This window comes from Ictalurus furcatus, chromosome 25 (assembly GCF_023375685.1).
Source record: "Ictalurus furcatus strain D&B chromosome 25, Billie_1.0, whole genome shotgun sequence".
NCBI classification, from domain to species: Eukaryota; Metazoa; Chordata; class Actinopteri; order Siluriformes; family Ictaluridae; genus Ictalurus; species Ictalurus furcatus.
This window is the reverse complement of record NC_071279.1, coordinates 13,413,646-13,431,184: the sequence shown is the minus strand read 5'-3', so window position 1 is coordinate 13,431,184 and position 17,539 is coordinate 13,413,646. Positions and strand designations below refer to the sequence as shown.

The 17,539-nt window shown below is 38.5% G+C and overlaps 1 protein-coding gene across 3 annotated transcripts; it reads right to left on the bottom strand.

The window, feature by feature from the left end:
* Positions 1 to 2,656: 2,656 nt before the first annotated feature.
* On the bottom strand, positions 2,657 to 17,528 carry ankef1a (ankyrin repeat and EF-hand domain containing 1a). 3 transcript variants are annotated; one of them, XM_053613703.1, is made up of 10 exons: positions 16,033 to 17,528; positions 14,452 to 14,807; positions 12,857 to 13,056; positions 10,496 to 10,645; positions 10,094 to 10,217; positions 7,658 to 8,489; positions 6,667 to 6,893; positions 6,022 to 6,185; positions 3,997 to 4,146; positions 2,657 to 3,213 (listed from the first exon to the last, which is right to left on the bottom strand). In XM_053613703.1, exons 2-10 carry the CDS (start codon positions 14,798 to 14,800, stop codon positions 3,052 to 3,054), a joined length of 2,358 nt encoding a protein of 785 aa, XP_053469678.1. In that variant the 5' UTR covers positions 14,801 to 14,807; positions 16,033 to 17,528; the 3' UTR covers positions 2,657 to 3,051. The 3 variants fall into 3 exon arrangements, with proteins under 3 accessions (XP_053469678.1, XP_053469677.1, XP_053469679.1); XM_053613702.1 differs by lacking the exon at positions 16,033 to 17,528 and having other exon boundaries at positions 14,452 to 14,949; XM_053613704.1 differs by lacking the exon at positions 16,033 to 17,528 and having other exon boundaries at positions 3,997 to 4,143; positions 14,452 to 14,949.
* Between the last annotated feature and the right edge of the window lie 11 nt (positions 17,529 to 17,539).

Genomic DNA, 17,539 nt, shown 5'->3' with positions numbered 1-17,539 from the left:
AACAATCTAATTCAGCAGTAATTACGTATCAGCAGACAGGAGTGAGTTTAATCTGGGTCTTGCTCTGCAGTCTTATTGCCTCTGTTCCTCGACTTTTCAGACACAGCTTCTGTAACCTATTCTGCTTGTTACTTAGTAATGGATGTACTCTTCAGGGGTCATATTAACTTTGAGCAGCTGTGACAAAATGACATTTAAAATGACCAGCGTCTGTTTATGGGGAAGAGGAAAACCACTTCTCATGCTTGGGGACCTGCAGGTGTGTGTAATCAGGTGTGTGTGCCACTAAGACATGGAGGAAATGCAACATAATGTGAATTAAACTATTTTGGGTTTTGTCAATTAATATCTGCCCAGTCTGTTTTATACCACAGAGCAGCTGAACATTCAATCTGATTGGTCAGAAATTGTGCATTATTTCTGTATAACAGCACAGCTTTGACAGTAGTGCCTGCTGTAACATGAAGGACAGATTTATATTAATGCACTCATTCTAATACTGTATTGTTTCTATACGAACAGCTCGTACACAGTGACTACAATCAATTGTTGATGTGATGACTTTTTGTTAGGAGATATTTATGTAACATTTATGAAAGGAGTCTAGGGTGTCTAAGCACAAAGAGAGAGAGAGAGAGAGAGAGAGAGAGAGAGAGAGAGAGAGAGAGAGACTGTTTATCATGGCTATAATACAACTAACAGGAGATAACAGGAACTTGTCTCATGGATGTTCCACAACATTAAATCTAACTCTAAACCATTAAAAAGTGCGACATGTCATTCATTATAAATAAAAAAAATTGTAATCATTAGCAAATCACTTTGATTTAAGCAGAATAACATACTCCAGACCATGCGGTTATGCAAAAATAATGTACTTAGGGGTGCTAACAGTAAAGCCCCGAACTGGATTATCTTTGTAGAACAATATAACGTAATATAAAATGGTCTCATGCCACAGTACCTGAGCAAACTTTGGTCTTTTATGATCTTCCACGCCTACTTCGATCAAAAGGTGCAGTCTCTTTGCTGGTACCTCGAATAGTGAAGGCTACAGCAGGGGACAGAGCTTTCTCTTACAAAGCCCCACAGTTATCGTCTTCTAATTAGTTTTCGGGACTCAGACACAGTCTAAGTGTTTAAGTCCAGGCTGAAAACATATTTGTTTATTCAAACTTTTTGTGAATAGTTTTTTATTTAGGTAAAGGAGCAGATCTAGAGGCTCACAGTCATAGAGTGTTGTGGTCCACTTATGTCCCAGGGCGCCTTCATGTCTGTGTTACCTTCTGGCTCTCCCTTTTAGTTATGCAGTCATAGCTAGTCTTGCTGGAATCCCTGTTTGCATTGAAGCACAACACATTGTCCTTAACCATTACGGGGCAATAAGCATACCTAATAATCTCTACCTCTCTTTCCCTCTCTCTTTCTGTCGAGCTACACATGATACTCCTGAGATACCAGTGATTCTGACTCCTTCTGATCTCCGGACCTGCCTGATCCATCCTGATGCCCTACTTCTGGTTGGAGTTCTCATCAATTGGAAGTCACATGCTGCTGCTGTGGATGGCCCCACATTGTGCAGCCTAAAGATCATTGAGATTACTGAGGATGATACCGCTTAAAAACCACTTTGGACCTTGAGTCATATGAACAGTTATGCTGTGATGGCTAGGACTACAATTTCTATGATAGCTTTAGCACTGCAATTGCCACAAACCATTTTGCACTCAAGTCTCCATCAGTGAACAGTGGAGAAGTTCAACAAAACAGACTTCATGCAAAAACTGTAATGAAGTTTCCTGGTTACAGAACTACACTATTTGGCCATGTAGTATTAGCACATTTATAGAAGGGATTTATTTATTTACAATTGCACTGTCCGGTGTCACCCAGATAAGGATGGTTCCTCTCAAGGTTTCTTCCTCATATCGTCTCAGGGAGTTTTTCCTCACCACTGTCGCCTCTGGCTTGCTCATTAGGGATAAATTCATACATTTAATATCTATATCCTGAATTTATATAAACATTGTCCATTGTTAAAAGTGCTATACAAATAAAACTGAATTGACCAAAAGTCAAAACCGCATCTTATCATGTTCATTAGGGGAAAAAAGTCAATATTGAGGGAAAACAATACCAGTCCCGATTATTGTGGCTGCCATTTTGCTATAAGACTCTGAAAGCACCTAGCCAGCTCTCCAAACAAGATTTTTCTTTCTTTCTTTCTTTCTTTCTTTTTTTTAACATATGTAAACATTGTGCCCCTGCTTCACCCTCTGCTGGTCACTCACAAGAACTGCGAGGAATAAAGAGGAAGAGTGCTGCAGGAATAGTGCTGCAGTATGGCGCATTTCCCCCTGTGTGACCTGCGAAGCAAAAAAACAGGCCTATTACATGCAGTCCATGTAGTACATCTAGTCAACGAATCCAGCAGATCTTGCAGCTACAAGTCAACCAATGAGCTCAACTAACTGTCACTCTTCTTTCACTTTGAATGATTTAACAATTTTAGCTGGAAATATGTGTGGACAGTGCTGCTGAGTTAGCTTTCAGACTCCTCCTCGGTCACAAAACACCAATGTTATGTTGTGTATGTCTTCTTCTGAGATTTGAGGAAGGGGTGATAGAGCCAGTGCTCTAGGGGTATGAGCAGCATGCAGATACGTAGGATTCTCAGATAAACAAGATAAAGGAGGAGGTGTGGAGAAATGCCAGCATAGAGTGGCCCAGCCCTGAAAGCAGGCAGGACACACACACACACACACACACACACACACACACACAAAGAGAGAGAGAGAGAGAGCGATCTCTTCCCCCATCTCTTTCTGAGGAGAGTACAGATGATGCATGCATTATTTGCTATATGTAAATACGTACAGTACATTTACTGAGATCCTTATATGGTACATGCTATCATATTTACACATCTAAACAAACAAACAAAAATATAAATCCATAATTGCATATGGTAAGTTCAGTCCTGGCTTTTTCATAGATTTTTTTAATGAATTGAGGCTGGAGTTTAGTTTAAGTCAGACGATTCGCCCTTCGTCAATTATGCTCAAAGATCTGTGATAGCTCCAGTGCGTTCTTCTCAATATTCTTGTTGAAAGGCATCTCGAGGTCATCAAAATCCACTTCATGAGTAAACCGTTGTCTCCTTTTCTCCTTCTTCTCCATCAGCTGGCAGGTAGTGAGTTGTTTGCACCAAACCTTCAATACAGATCCAAATTATTATAATATTTATATATAATATTGGAAGCTCCAAAATGCATAAATGGTGAATATGGGAAACAGTTCACTAACATTCCGTCAGCAATGGATGTCCTATTGACATTGATTTCTTTTGTTTACACAACCATACCAAAACACTGATCAGTGTATGCATACAGTTTCAGTGCAAATGTGTGTGTGTGTGTGTGTGTGTGTGTGTAAAACAATATATACATATATTATTTATTTATTTATTTAAAATTTATACCATGAATTTATATATTTATGTAAAGCTGCTTTGTGAAAATTTAGATGGTTAAAAAAAAAAAAACACTATACAAATAAAATCGAATTCAATTGAATTAATTTCCATAATTTTTTTTTAAAAGAAAAGGGTCATTACACTGACTATTGGCTTTGTTTAATTTTTTTTTTACTGTTTACTGCTCTTTATAGTATTTTTTATGTAAATGTAGAAACATTTATTTTCATTATTTTGTGTGCGTATATGTGTGTGTGCATATAGATAGATAGATAGATAGATAGATAGATAGATTATTAAAGTTTATAAAAGAAACTGACTAAAGCATATACATTTTTGGATTTCCATTTGTGTTTGTTTTTGACCCAAATCGAATTTAGGAATCATTGTTTCCTTTACACATTACTAAAAAGGACCACAAATGAACACAACAGGAAAATATAAGATATAATCAAGATATATCAATATAATCAAGTATGTCTTATCTCCAGGATCATATGTTTTTCAGCTAACCAACGTACTGTTTTTGGCACAAAGCTGATGTCCACTTTTTTCAGTGCTCCACTGGTGATCCGAGTGCTGTGAAGGATCACACTGTTGGCCTGCGCTTCTGTTTTCAATGTCGAGGTTGCAAAGTACTCTGAGGCCTGCGGTGTGGGAACAGCCCCCTGCTAGAGATACGCAGAATAAAGATGGCATCAGGCCACAAAACCAAAGGCAAGGCCAAAAACAATGCTGGTGGATTAACTTTTCAAAGGGACTCGATGATCATCACTTTCTGTTACAAGTCAAATATAATACCTCTTGTTGTTTGTGAGATTTCTGAAAGTGAGTGTCTCATTGGCCTGGTTATGAGGAGCATGTAGACAAAGCTGTTTGTTCTGTCAAGTAAAGGATGAAGGTGGGGAGTGTGTGTACTGCTGCCTGTAGCACCTAGCAGTCCCGACAGATGATAAACATGGCAGACGTGACACAAACCAAATACCTTCACACACACACACACACACACACACACACACACACACACACACACACAGAGCCGTAGCCAGGATTTGTTAAAATACCGAGGTCATGAGTCCCAGCACCCCTTTACTTTGTTAAGACTATAGTATAAATAAAGTATAAAATGCATTTTAGTGCATGATGAGAGCAACAATAATCACTTTCAGTGATACCACAGATGAAAATTATACTAGAAGTGAGACTAGAATCCAGCATTGGCATTAATGGGCTAAAAGTTATGGTCAAATTGACACCATGCCTGCATTGGAATATGTGTGGTAATCTTTATTGTTTTGAATTTGTTTCGCATCTATAAATACTGAGCACCTTTTAAGATCGTTTGAGATAGATACCCAGACACATTATAAAACCACAAGATAAAACACAAGACAAAAGCCTATATGCAGCACATAGCGTGGACAAAAAAAAAAAAAACAGCTAAAAAGTTTGTTGCGGATTATTGTTGCTCAGTATCATGATTTACTTGTGAAAGTTCTTGTCTGGTATAGTCACACAGCAGCTTACCGCCTAAATTCAATTTCAGCATTGTTTCTTTCTCCATCTGAAAACATTTTGTATCACTCACTTGTTTCTATAAGTTGTAGCTGTGTGCTTCATGCGAGGAATAATGGATTGTGGTCATTGGAGTTTTTGTGAACTGTGAGAAAGTTCTATTGAGTGTGCTGAGCACCTACACTGTAATTACCTACACTTTTATTATATGACTACTTCATCAATGAAAACAGAGAAGGAACATGCATTACGTGCATGTTTATGCGAGTACTATCCCTGATGGTAATTACAGTGGTGAGTGACAGACACCACAGACATGGCATAGTACATGCTTTCTCTGGCAGCAGTAACACAGCCTGTTGAAGCAGACGTAATCCGACACATACACTCTTATTTGCTTACACTTTGCCAAGGCCTACTCCTGTCTTTCTGCTATCAGGTTCAATGTTTCAGTACAGATCAGTTACAGTGTGCATATTAAATAACTAACGGCTTGTATTCAAGATTTCATTCATGATGAATACTGTATTTGTAAAGTACATATATCGCTATATATGTTGTTAAACCCCTACTATGCCATCCGTCACCGGCACCATTAAAAGGAACGAATAATAGACCACCGCTGGACACTTTATTAGACACATCTACCTTTTTGGTCAACTTTGTAGATAGACTGTTAGAGACTGTAGCTCATCTTTTTCTGGGCATAATTTGTGTTAATCAAGGCTCTCATCAGCGCTCAGTTTCTCACCACAGGACCACTTCTGTCTGGATATTTTGGTTCAATGGTTGGTTGGTTTTCAATCCAGCAGTTATGCTCGAAACATTAATAACAATCTAACACACACACACACCCTTGTCAGAACTGTACAAGGGAGTAATTTTTCACTAATGGATAGGGTAGAAGGAGGCTGTGCATACTAAGACTTAAAACTGTGCAAGAGATGTAAAAGATGTACTATAGTAAGTAATTGTAAACCTAAATCAATATGTTAAAATGGCAAATAAGTGTAGCTATAAGTTTTGTGTACCTTCTCCTCAGAAGTGCCAGTGGCTGGTCTCGGTTTGGCCTGAGGTTTGATTGGCTTATCCTTTTTGTGGTCCTTTGGCTTCCAAAGGCTGTCAATCTTGGCCTGGATCAGCTCTACAATCCTAAAGTCTGCATACGCATGGGCAATGTCCAAGCAGCTTTGCTCTGCATTTAAAAGATTGAATGTCCTTGATTCCAGTGACAGCTGGATCCAACAGTTAATCACTCTTAATTATTTAATACATCACAGTTCAGTAAATCAGAGTAGCTTCTTTTCCTCTGATGAGGTAGCACTGATCTAACAGCAAAAAAAATGTGATATATGCTTTGATCATGCAAAGATATTGTTTGTTTAGAGGAATTTTCATGCTGTCTCACGGCGGTCAAGGTGGAGAGATGGTAGGGGGTAACGTAGTGATGCAGTTATTTTAAAAAAAACAGTGTTACGTCATAGTAGCAGGTATAAAAGGCTTTTCGACGTACTTTTTTTTAGTAAATAAATTTCATTTCTACAATAAAAAAGTCTGACATGTTATGTAGCCAGAGAACCAAGTGATTCTGAACTGCTAAAGGTTGGCCTGGAAATATTTGACTATGTTTTTATGACTGTACAGATGACTGTACATGATGGAGGCTGCATCCGTACCTGACTTGTTTGCTGCTGTAACTGTTGCGCCAGCCTTGATAAGGTAGTCCACACAGCAGGGCCTGGAACTCTCAATGGCCCTCATTAGGGGTGTGGCTCCACTGAAAGTGGGTGTGTTCACTGCTGCCCCTGCCTCCACTAATTGTTTAATGATGTCAAGTTGTCCAGCATGGCAGGCATGGTGTAATGGAGTCCAGCAGAACTGATCACAAGCATTCACATCAGCCCTGCACATAGATTTACACTGCATGAACTTCTTTTAATTAAAACAACAATAGTGTACAGTATATGTATTAGAGCTGTCAAAATTAATGCACTGATAATGATTTAAAGCAAATTTGAATTTAACACCATTATTTTTATGATGCCTAATGCACTGATAATGATTTAAAGCAAATTTGAATTTAACACCATTATTTTTATGATGCCATTAATTCAGGGTTTTTTTTTTGTTTGTTTGTTTTGTTTTTTTTAACCTGTGAACCTGTAGTGCATAGTGTAGATTAGACTAGGTGCACATGTACAAGAACTGGCTGTGAATGGTGAAATCAGCAACAGGAAAAGGCATTCACATGGTCAGACCATAATGTAAACAGAAAATTTCATGAATGTAGCAATGCAGGAATAGAAGGAATATAACTGTGGTTGCCTTTTAGTTTTGAATGCCTCCAATTTTCAATGTGTTGTACTTTAAGGCTTTCTTTAATTTATTTGACCAGTTACTTAGATAGATAGATAGATAGATAGATAGATAGATAAAGAGATAGGTGACTAATTACAATTAATTCTTTTAATCATTTGACAGCCCAGCCCAAATATGAATAAACACATTGAATTAGAACAATTTCTATATAAAAATATCTGTAATGTTAAATAGAAAAGATGAGAAATATTCAAGTGTTTGTTCTAACGTGCCTGGCATGGTTTGATTTGAAAGTTAGTTGTTATGTGTACATAAATAACATAAAATAAATATCATGAATAACCTTACCCAAGATTGAGTAGAAAATTGACCACTTCATAATTCCCACTTGCACAAGCGGTCATGAGTGGTGTCTTGTAAAAGCGATCCTTCACATCAACTGGGACCTTCCGACTAAAGGCCATCTTCAGGGATTCAATGTCTCCAGTCTTAACGCAGTAGTTTATGTTTATGTATGTCTTTTCTGGTTCATCTTTATACCAGGCTGAGTCATCCTCTATCGGGTGCCTAGGTGGATGGTCCTGATTAAATCGGTTTGTGTCTGTAAAAAGCTGGTACTTCTCAATCATGAAATGTGGTGGCCCTCTGTCATCTTGTCGGTAAACATTTTCTGGTGAGATGACGCAAATTGGCATTGGAAGGTTCAACTTGCTTTTCTTCTTGCCCTTCCCTGACTTGCCAACCCTTTTCTTTGTCCTATTTAGTTCATAGGAGGTCATAACAAGAGTCCTGGGCAGATATCTGACTCCTTTGAAAAAGTCGTTGATGTTAATTAAACCCTGCCTACGCTTGTCATGAGCGAGCTGTATTTTCCGGACATGGTCATCATTTATCGGTGCCTGGAAGTCTTGGAGAACAGAGATGAAATTCTCAAAAGACACCATCTCTGAGTTGGTAATTCCACATGAAGTGAATTCAAAGGCCTTTCGCAGTTCAGCTTCATTTTCATGAGACCAATCATAAAGGGTCAGTGCCCATGATTCATTAGTGCAGCTCTTTAAAAGCTTCCCATTCAAACGTTCAGCCTTCTTAAGCTCTTTCACTGAGGCCTTGTGATCCAAGTCCTTAGCAATTTGACGTGGTAACAGGCCTTCCATGTTTTTCTGTTTGGGATTGCATCCTGAAATTATCAGAATAAAACATGTCACAATAAAACCTATAGCAAGTGCAGATGTTCAAAATTAGGTTCTAGATAGGATGTAGTAACAACATTGCTGGTGCTATGCATTGTGTATGAATCTGCTCACACACACGGTGGCTATAATTATGACTAAAGGACCCACATCATGTTCTCAACTCTCAGTCCAGCAGGTCTGCCCCAACACACTTAATTTAATATCAATTACCCAATAATTAAACCTTACATCAATTAAGTCAGATGTGAGCTGTTAAAAAGCAATGTTGTAGCAGAGTGTCACATCTGAACCTGCCATGAACTCAACTCCCATAATCCTCAGATGGTTCTCACATTACATGTCACTCAAAGCAAAACCTATCCACAGTCCCTTGAACTATGAACTCTGATCCAGACTTCTGTAATCCTGCTTTTAATATGTGGAAGCCTTCCATCATGTCGCTTTTTTTTTTAATGAAAAAAATATGTAGAATGCCCAAGGTGATCCGGCCTTAAAAACAAGCATTTACCATGGCACATTTGTTTGGTTTTTTCAATCTTTCAGCGACCATAATCTCACATTGTCACTGATTTGCCTTCCTCCCAAGAAATGATGACCACTTGAGACTTCCTTTCTCTCCACCCACTAGATTTTGAAAGTATTGTTTCAGTATGTTTTCCAGTACTTTGGCCTCACTGCAGACACAGAGTCAGACAGGCGACCCCATTTCACATCACACCTATGGTCAGTGTTCATTGAAAAGGTGGGAGTCAGTTCAAGTTCTGGTCAAGCTGAGAGAATGAACCAAGATACTGGAATAGGAGAGAGGTGCTCACATTTCCTACTGTGGACCTTGTACACCCTGAATTCCCTACATCACTCTGCTATACTGTTCACTTTTCCTGTGTGACTAAATTCCCTCTGTTTCCCCAGAACACCACACCCACTGACGTAGATAAATGGGTCCAAAATGGCCCATGGGAAATTGGCCATAGATGCCCTAGATTTGGATCAAGCTATTCAACAACATAAAAAATTTGCTCAGAGACAGAACTTGGAAACACTCATGTATGAACCTGGAGCTTGAGTCCGGCTGTCATGTCTGTACCTGCCAAAAACTCTCCTCAGCCTGTTCCGATGACACATGCCACTGAAAGCGAAACTTATCCATAGTCCCAATCTCCAGATTTCTAATGAGACTCACCAGTTTGCAATTGTACACACTCCTTAAATAACTCAGACATTCAGTAAATCACTGACATCTCACATGCAAAATTCACATTTGCATGGCTTATTATGTCTAGTTGTTTCATTCACCTTGCCTGTTGCAGTTCATGCCTGCTTGGTGATCACCTAAACTTTTGCCTGTGTATAGTTTTGAGAATTGCCTAGCTCCTTTGGGATGTTTACTTACTAAGTCGATTATAATAAAGACTGAACCTGCACCTGTTTCCATCTGTCCACCATTCATGACATATTCACGAGACAATAAAGAAAACTCCTACTAAACTCCACCCTTTCAACATTGTTTTTACTGTCATTCTCAAAAAAAATAAAATAAAATAATAATACAGCCCGAAATTAGAAGACTGTTTCTTGGAAATATTACCTCTCTGTGCCAAAAATCTGCAGCAGTCAGCAAAGCCCCCTTGGGCAGCATAGTGCAGAGCCGTGTTTCCTTCTGCTGTCATTACGCCCATATCCGCCACATATGCAGACAACACCTGAAGGATCTGGAGAGGAGACCAGGTGAAGTTGAAAGATTTTCTTCACCCAAAAATGCTAAGATTGCTAATAACGAACAAGAAATATATAATAACAGACAGTTAGTGTGATGCAAATGCTGCCCACTTGTTTCACTGGGTTTTAGACGGTACTGTATATTGCATCTTCTAACACACAGACCCACAACACACAACCATTCTACATAGATCTTTAGAATGGCAAAATCAGCGAGCTTGATTTAGTGTTTAAATGTGACTTCGAATTATGAAAGATATTTTGTAGTCACTTCAAAGTAGCCTCCTTCAGCAGCGAAGTGAACTGCGTTGAACCGCTTGCTGTCCAGCGTGTTGACATTTGCCCCTCTTTTAAGGATGGCTCTCACCAGCCCCACCGCTCCTGCTCTCACCGCCTCCATTAGAGCAGTGCGACCTGTCACCTGCAAGTGCAAATATGAATAACTCATCGCACACCTGCTATCAAAGTACATTTGGCTTGTGTCTCCTCATATCATGTTGCAGCTGACAGGAATTTGACAGACACATGCTGTCAGCACAATTTGACAACACTGTATTTCATGCAATGTGTCAGAGTGGATAAACTTCATACACTGATCTAGTATGGATATCTAACACAAGATGTTCTCTTCGAGTAACGGTACAATATATCCTGAGCTTGGATTTGTTTAGTCGCAGACATAGTTACTTGCAGGACTAAATCTTCTGCTTCATGGTGGAAGTTCAACACAGTCAATGACATCAGAACTGGGGTCTTAACTTTAGGATAACTCCAGTCATGATTAACTTGTGTTTTTCTATGGTTTACTGTCTACTGTTAGCCATTGCACTGAAGATAGCTGACAATGTACCATAATATTAGTTTGTTTACTAACATCAGCTACTGTAGCATAATGGTGTGACATTCATTTATATTGTACATGGTGAAAATAGGTACCATATTACTGAAATGCTTGTAACAGTGTAATAACTGAAATTATATATGAGGCAATAACAAAAGGTTTATTAGCAACTCCGGCGGTTGAATGTTTATTTTTACAGCAAGCTGTGTTTATACGAATACGCATAGAGCACTATGTGACTTGAAATAATGGCTTTTACATCATTTATAGTGGACTATATTTGTAATGAGGAGGATTAACCATCTACATTTGTAGTGTTCTGTTTATGTGTAACAGCTCCATGGGGTCATCAGTTTCTAGGTAACAGGTGTGATCATTGATTATTGACTATAGTTTAGGATTTCTTTACATGAGATTAAATGTTGCAAAATAAGATATTCTTAAATTAAGATAATATTATTTTCTGTAATATGAATTTGTGATCAGATTTTTCTTAGGACCTTCAGACCTCTGTAATATGGCCTCTGGTGTCTAAAGCTGTAAATTATGCTATTATGGGGATTTATTATTTTTTTCAAACAGTATTGTTAATTATTTGATTATTCTTATGATCACATTGATAAAGTGTTCTTGTTCATGCCACCAAAATAAAACAGATATACTATAGATATACTATAATTGATGCGTCTTATGTTATTTGAGTAGTAGCCACCAACTAATCACTGCACTGAAGCTAACTGTTGTCGATGTTCAGTCATGATAGTCACTTTTCCGGTCCTTTGTAAGGAAACAGTGTTTTTTTTTTTTTCATGGAACTGGACCTTTAATTTAATTGAATACCTTTGCCCTACATTGGTCACAGTTTGTTAAGTAACTGAACTGGAGTTAAGGGATAAAACACACCAACAAGGTTTGGTCTAGTTTAAACTAATATTATTTGAGTAATTAAGCTTGAGTCTTATGAGTTGTTCTTACTTAAAATTCTTCCAACAATGTTCAGTTACTAAGATCACATAATGTAATTCAAATGAAGTGAATATGACATTTAAACACATCTGAGTAGTCATTACTCATATTTAGTCATTTCCACTGTTAGGTTTTACAGAATGAGCTAGGTTTTGACATTCTTGTGATAATTAATGCTATTAAGAAGCTAGTTAGTTTTATCACAGTAACTAACCAACCAATGTTGGGCTATTTTTTGTTGTTGTTGTTGTTTTACTTATCTATTTTTTTTTTTGCATTGTTTATTGAAAATAAGTGTCACAAAATGTGACAATGAAATGTGAAATCTTATATTTATATGCAAAAAATAAATAAATAAATAAAATGGAGAATGGTCAAGAATAAAGTACCTGGAGACTGAAATTTGAGACTGGGAATTTGTTTGCATGTATTTCCATTATTTTTAATGAATTTTCCACATATGCTTTTGAAAGAGATTATTTTTCCTAATTGTTTGAATAAAATACAGTTGTTTTTGTGTCTACTTTCAGTTTGCTTGGTAAAATTATGTGATCAAGATGTTGCCTAGGTCCACAGGCATCAAGTCATTTTTGTAGAACTGGTTGATTTGTTATCCTTAAACTGAAATGCTGCATTGCACAGTAAATGAATAATTTACACACAACTACAAACCGCACTGTGACAGGTGTTAGATAATAAGAATCTCAAACACACACACACACACACACACACACACACACACACACACACATATAAGCCATCTCTTTGCCTTTTTTGCCTACTCACACTTGGCACACACACGACACACTCCTCAGCACACCATACCTGATTGACAGAATTGGGGTCGGCCCCCTTCTCCAACAGGCTGAGGCACATGTCCTCACATTCCCGAGCGTTCTCACAGGCCTGCAGGAACAGCGGGATGCCCGCATGTGACACGTTGTTTACGTCTGCCATGTTGTTCAGCGCCACCTGCAGGCAGCGCGCGTGTCTTTTGGTGGGACAGAGGCAGTAGAATAGCACGCCTAGTAGAGCAGACAGAGGCAGATCACATTACAAACAAGATTTAGCTGGCCCTACTCTGATCTGTAATTAGACAGACCCACAAAAAGGAGGATTCTGCACTCTGCTGTGTTTGATCACCAGAGAGGACCTACCGATTGTTAACTTGAATTAATATGAGTGATGAAATGTCACTTAGCATGTGGAGTTACTGTACCATGAAGTGTGCTTGAAACCTCATCAATATATTAGCAGTGGGAGAGAGCAGTGCATCAAATGGCCATCTAGATACTTCATGTACTTTATCACTTGTAGCAGCACTTGTGTAACTCAAGTAGTTGAGCTGGAAATGCAATAAATATAGCACTGTAGAGGCTTGATTTAGGGCACTAGATGAAGCATCAATAACACATCAAAATCTAAATGTAAAAAGAAAGATAAACTATTCAAAACAAGTTATATAGCTAGAGTTTCAGTGGCTTTGGAAAGTACTCACACCCCTTCACTTTTAGATAAGTATTTAGACGCTTTATTCAATACTTTGAAGAAGCATCTTTGGCAGCCGGGGGAGTGAAACTGACCCAATTAAGGACATTCAGAGACTTGTTATAAAGCCACTCCAGCATTGTCATGGCTGCATGCTTTAGGTCAGGTGTCTTGCCAAAAGGTGAACCTTTGCCCACACTTATATGATCATGTACACTCTAGAGCAGGTTTTCTTCAAGGAACTCTCTCTATTTAGCTGCATTCATCCTTCTCTTAAATCTCACCAGTCTCCCTGTCCTTGACGATGAGAAGCACTCCCATAGCATGATGCTGCCACCACCATGCTTCATGGTAGGGATTGTATTACCCAGTTGATGAGCATTACCTGGTTTTCAACATTAGTAGCACTTGGAGTTCAGCCCAAGGAGGTCACTTTTTTGTCTCATCAGACCAGAGAATCTATTTCCTTTTGCTCTCAGAATTCTTTAAATGTCTGACATATGCCTTTTACTCAAGAGTGGATTCTGTCTAGCTACTCTGAGCTCTGCTAGAGTTGCCATTTGGCTCTTGGTCACGTCCCTGACCAAGGCCTTTTAAGCCCAGTTACTAAATTTGGTCAGATCAACCAGCTCTAGAAAGATTGTTGGTGTTTCTAAACCTGCAGTTTCTTATCTTTTATCATTTCACACTGATGGATCCCACTGTGCTCATTCAAAGCTTTAGAAATAGGTTTATACTATTGCTCAGAACTATGTCTTGACACAATTTGCAAATTGTGGAAGTCTACAGAGAGCTCCTTGGGTTGGATTGGCTTGGATTTTGTTCTGAAGTGCACTGTGAAATGTAGGACACATGTGTGTGCCTTTCTAAATCATGTTCCATCAGTGAGATTTGCCACATTTTCCTTTCTACTATGTTTTTCTTTCACTCACCTTTCCCTTCTATGTCTGTCAACTTCATATCTGCGTGTTTCTCGGCCAGCAGAGCCACCACACCGTCATGTCCGAGTTCGGCTGCCAACATCACCGGCGTGCGTCCCTGCTTGTCCTGGACATCTGGACAAGCGCCATGAAGCAACAGAAATTCGATCATGTCGGTGTTGTTAGCTACCGCAGCCACGTGCAGGACGCCTTTGCCCTCATGTGGCTCCGTGAGGTTGACAAGGTCATGAACGCCAACACGCAACAACTTCTTGACCTGTGCGGTGTCTCGCGCCTGCACACAATGCAGTAGCCGGTAAATTTGCAGCTCCTGCAGGCGGCACGCAGCTACCGAGCTCATCAGGAGCCTGCAAATAATAAACAAAAATGATGATGAAGACCATGTCAGTGGTGGCTTAGTGGTTATGGCTGGTTATGGCTCTGTGTTACTAATCAGAAGGTCAGGGGTTCAGGCCCCAGCACTGCCAACTGCCACTCTTGGGTCCTTGAGCAAGGCCCTTAATCCCCCCTGCTCCAGGGGTGCTGTATCATGGCCGAAACTGTGCTCTCACCTTCCTAACATGATGGGCTATGCAACGAAAAACTTTTCACTTTGCTGTAATGTATATGTGACCAATAAAGATTCATTATGTCAAATATACTGATAGTAGAAGGCGAATATTCTCATATAGGCCTACTATTTGGTATCAAATGTAGTCACATGCTGTTTTAAATTTATTTTTTTTATTATTTTAGTTACAGACTGTGGAGATCACTAGCAGCTACTATCCTCATAAATGAACATGTGATTTTTTGGACTTGCACATTTTAGACTTCACATATAATGGACTTTCTACATGTAGAGCATGTGTTTTTATTTCATGTGATTTTTTTTTACGCATGATTTGTTTGCTGTCATGTTAATCTTTTAGATTAGATTTCTTCACATAATTATGTGGGACACATGGGACAAATTTATGCACATGTATATGCAACAGTGAAAAGCACTCTCATGTTAAGTAATGAAACCAATACACATATTCAAAGTATAGCCTATATATACTACTGTACATTCTCCTATTTTTTACTAGTCGAATACGCTCATACACATATAACTCATGTGTTCTTAAATCTGCTACAAAAAAAGCATGAAGTACTCTAATGTAGATTATCTAAACACACACACACACACACACACACACACACACACACACACACACACAGACACACACATCGCCTATAGAAACTTTTGTAACAATTGTTGTTATTATTATTATTAATAATAATAATAACAATAATAATGATGATAATAATTATAATACTAATACTACTACTACTACTACTACTACTACTACCAATGATAATAATAACAAACCTAAATTCATAATGACAACATTGAAAGAGGTCAAATAAGCTTCATCAAACTTATCCACTTGTATTCTAAAAAAGGCTATCAACAGTCATGTTAACCATGTTCAGACATCATGTGGACTCATGGTGAGGACTGAAGCCACTGGCTACATCTACTAAAGATACCGCATATTAGTCCTCAAGAGGGTATTTTTTTTATTACAAATATATCATATTTCCTACCTTCAACTGGAACTGGAAAAGAGCTGCAGCTGTAGAGTACTTTCTCAGTGAGAGCAGCTCTGAGTAACTGAGTGCTGGACACATACTTTCCTAACTCATTGTTTCTTTTAGTGCCAGCCCGCCTCCATAGCAACAGGAACGCACGAGCGCTTCTTAAGTCTGAGCTAACGGAGAAGTGAAGCTCCCACTCCAGTTTCAGCTGACACCATCTTTCTCCTTTCATTAGTTAAAGCTACAGTGTGTAGAAAATAAAGAGTCAGGGGAGGGGAAAAAACACCCTAATATTGTAATGGAAGGGGCAGGGGCATGAATTTTGGTACCTAAATTTCATATGGACCTGAAGAACTTTAAAATAGTAAGGCTTATATTGTGTCAGTACTTCGGTAAGATGGAGGAAGATGCCCCATCTTAAAAACAATGTCCATTTACTGGTAAAGTTTTGCATGTAGAGGACCATTATGCATCACCCAACATACTATTATGGGAATCAAATGGAAGCAATTAACAATTTAGTTGTAACAGCAGAGAAATTAAAATTATGAAATGGGACCACCTTGCCCCACCATCTTTATCAGAAAATCCTAAAGGAGAATGCCCGGTCTTGAGTCCATAAGTTAAAACTCAAGCGCAACTGGATTATCAGCAGGACAATGATCCAAAGCATAGGAGTAAGTTAAGTACTAGGGTCCTAGAAGTCAGTGAAAAACTGATCTCCGGTTGTCAGAAGTGTTTGGTTGCAGTTATTGCTGCTAAAGGTGGCAGATTTTAAGTTTAAATGGGCAATTAGTTTTCACATGGGTGATATGTGTTGGATAACGTTTTTTTTTTTTCCTTAATAAAAAATAATAAATAAAAACTGTATTGTTAAACAACAACAACAACAACAACAACAACAACAACAAGCCTTTGCCGTTCCAATAGTTTCGTATGGGATGGTATATGATACAGAGATCCAGGTCATGAACTGAGTGAGAGTCTTGAAACCTGTAGTTCACGCTGCAAACTTCCACTTTTGACACAAGAGGTCCCCAGCACTAAACACATCCCACATTAATGTACTGTCTATATCAGCAGTTCTCCAACTTTTTGTAGCCAGGGACACTTTTTACTGGAAAATACATTTCACAGACCTCTTCAGCACAGATTTATTTTCTGAACATAACTCAACAATTTGAATATCTGGCTAATTATTCAAATGTGTAAAGTAATATTTGTTTATTAGAGCCATGGAGCTTTTATACCTAAATTGTCCATAGGCAGAACACAAGTTGACATTATTTGCTTGTTTTTGAATGATTGAGGTTTGGATTAAAACCATTCGATTCAAGCAACAGGTCAATCAGGATAATAAATAAAACTTAATAATTAATATAATAACTTTGTTAATGATGATTGGATTTCCATCACTGTAACACAATTTTTAAAAATAATAATAATCACATATCCGCTGGCTTTGCTTCATTGACCCCTGTGGTCCCCAGAACCTTCTCAAAGAACCACTGGTCTA

Bases quoted from the DNA above. Each gene is read 5' to 3' on its own strand.
- ankef1a (XM_053613703.1), bottom strand. From the start codon at position 14,800: ATGAGCTCGGTAGCTGCGTGCCGCCTGCAGGAGCTGCAAATTTACCGG. The intron at 6,894-7,657 runs GTAAGGTTATTC...ATCTATGTGCAG, and splicing joins AATTTTCTACTCAATCTTGG to GGCTGATGTGAATGCTTGTG. The intron at 3,214-3,996 runs GTACGTTGGTTA...TCTGTATTGAAG, and splicing joins TCAGCTTTGTGCCAAAAACA to GTTTGGTGCAAACAACTCAC.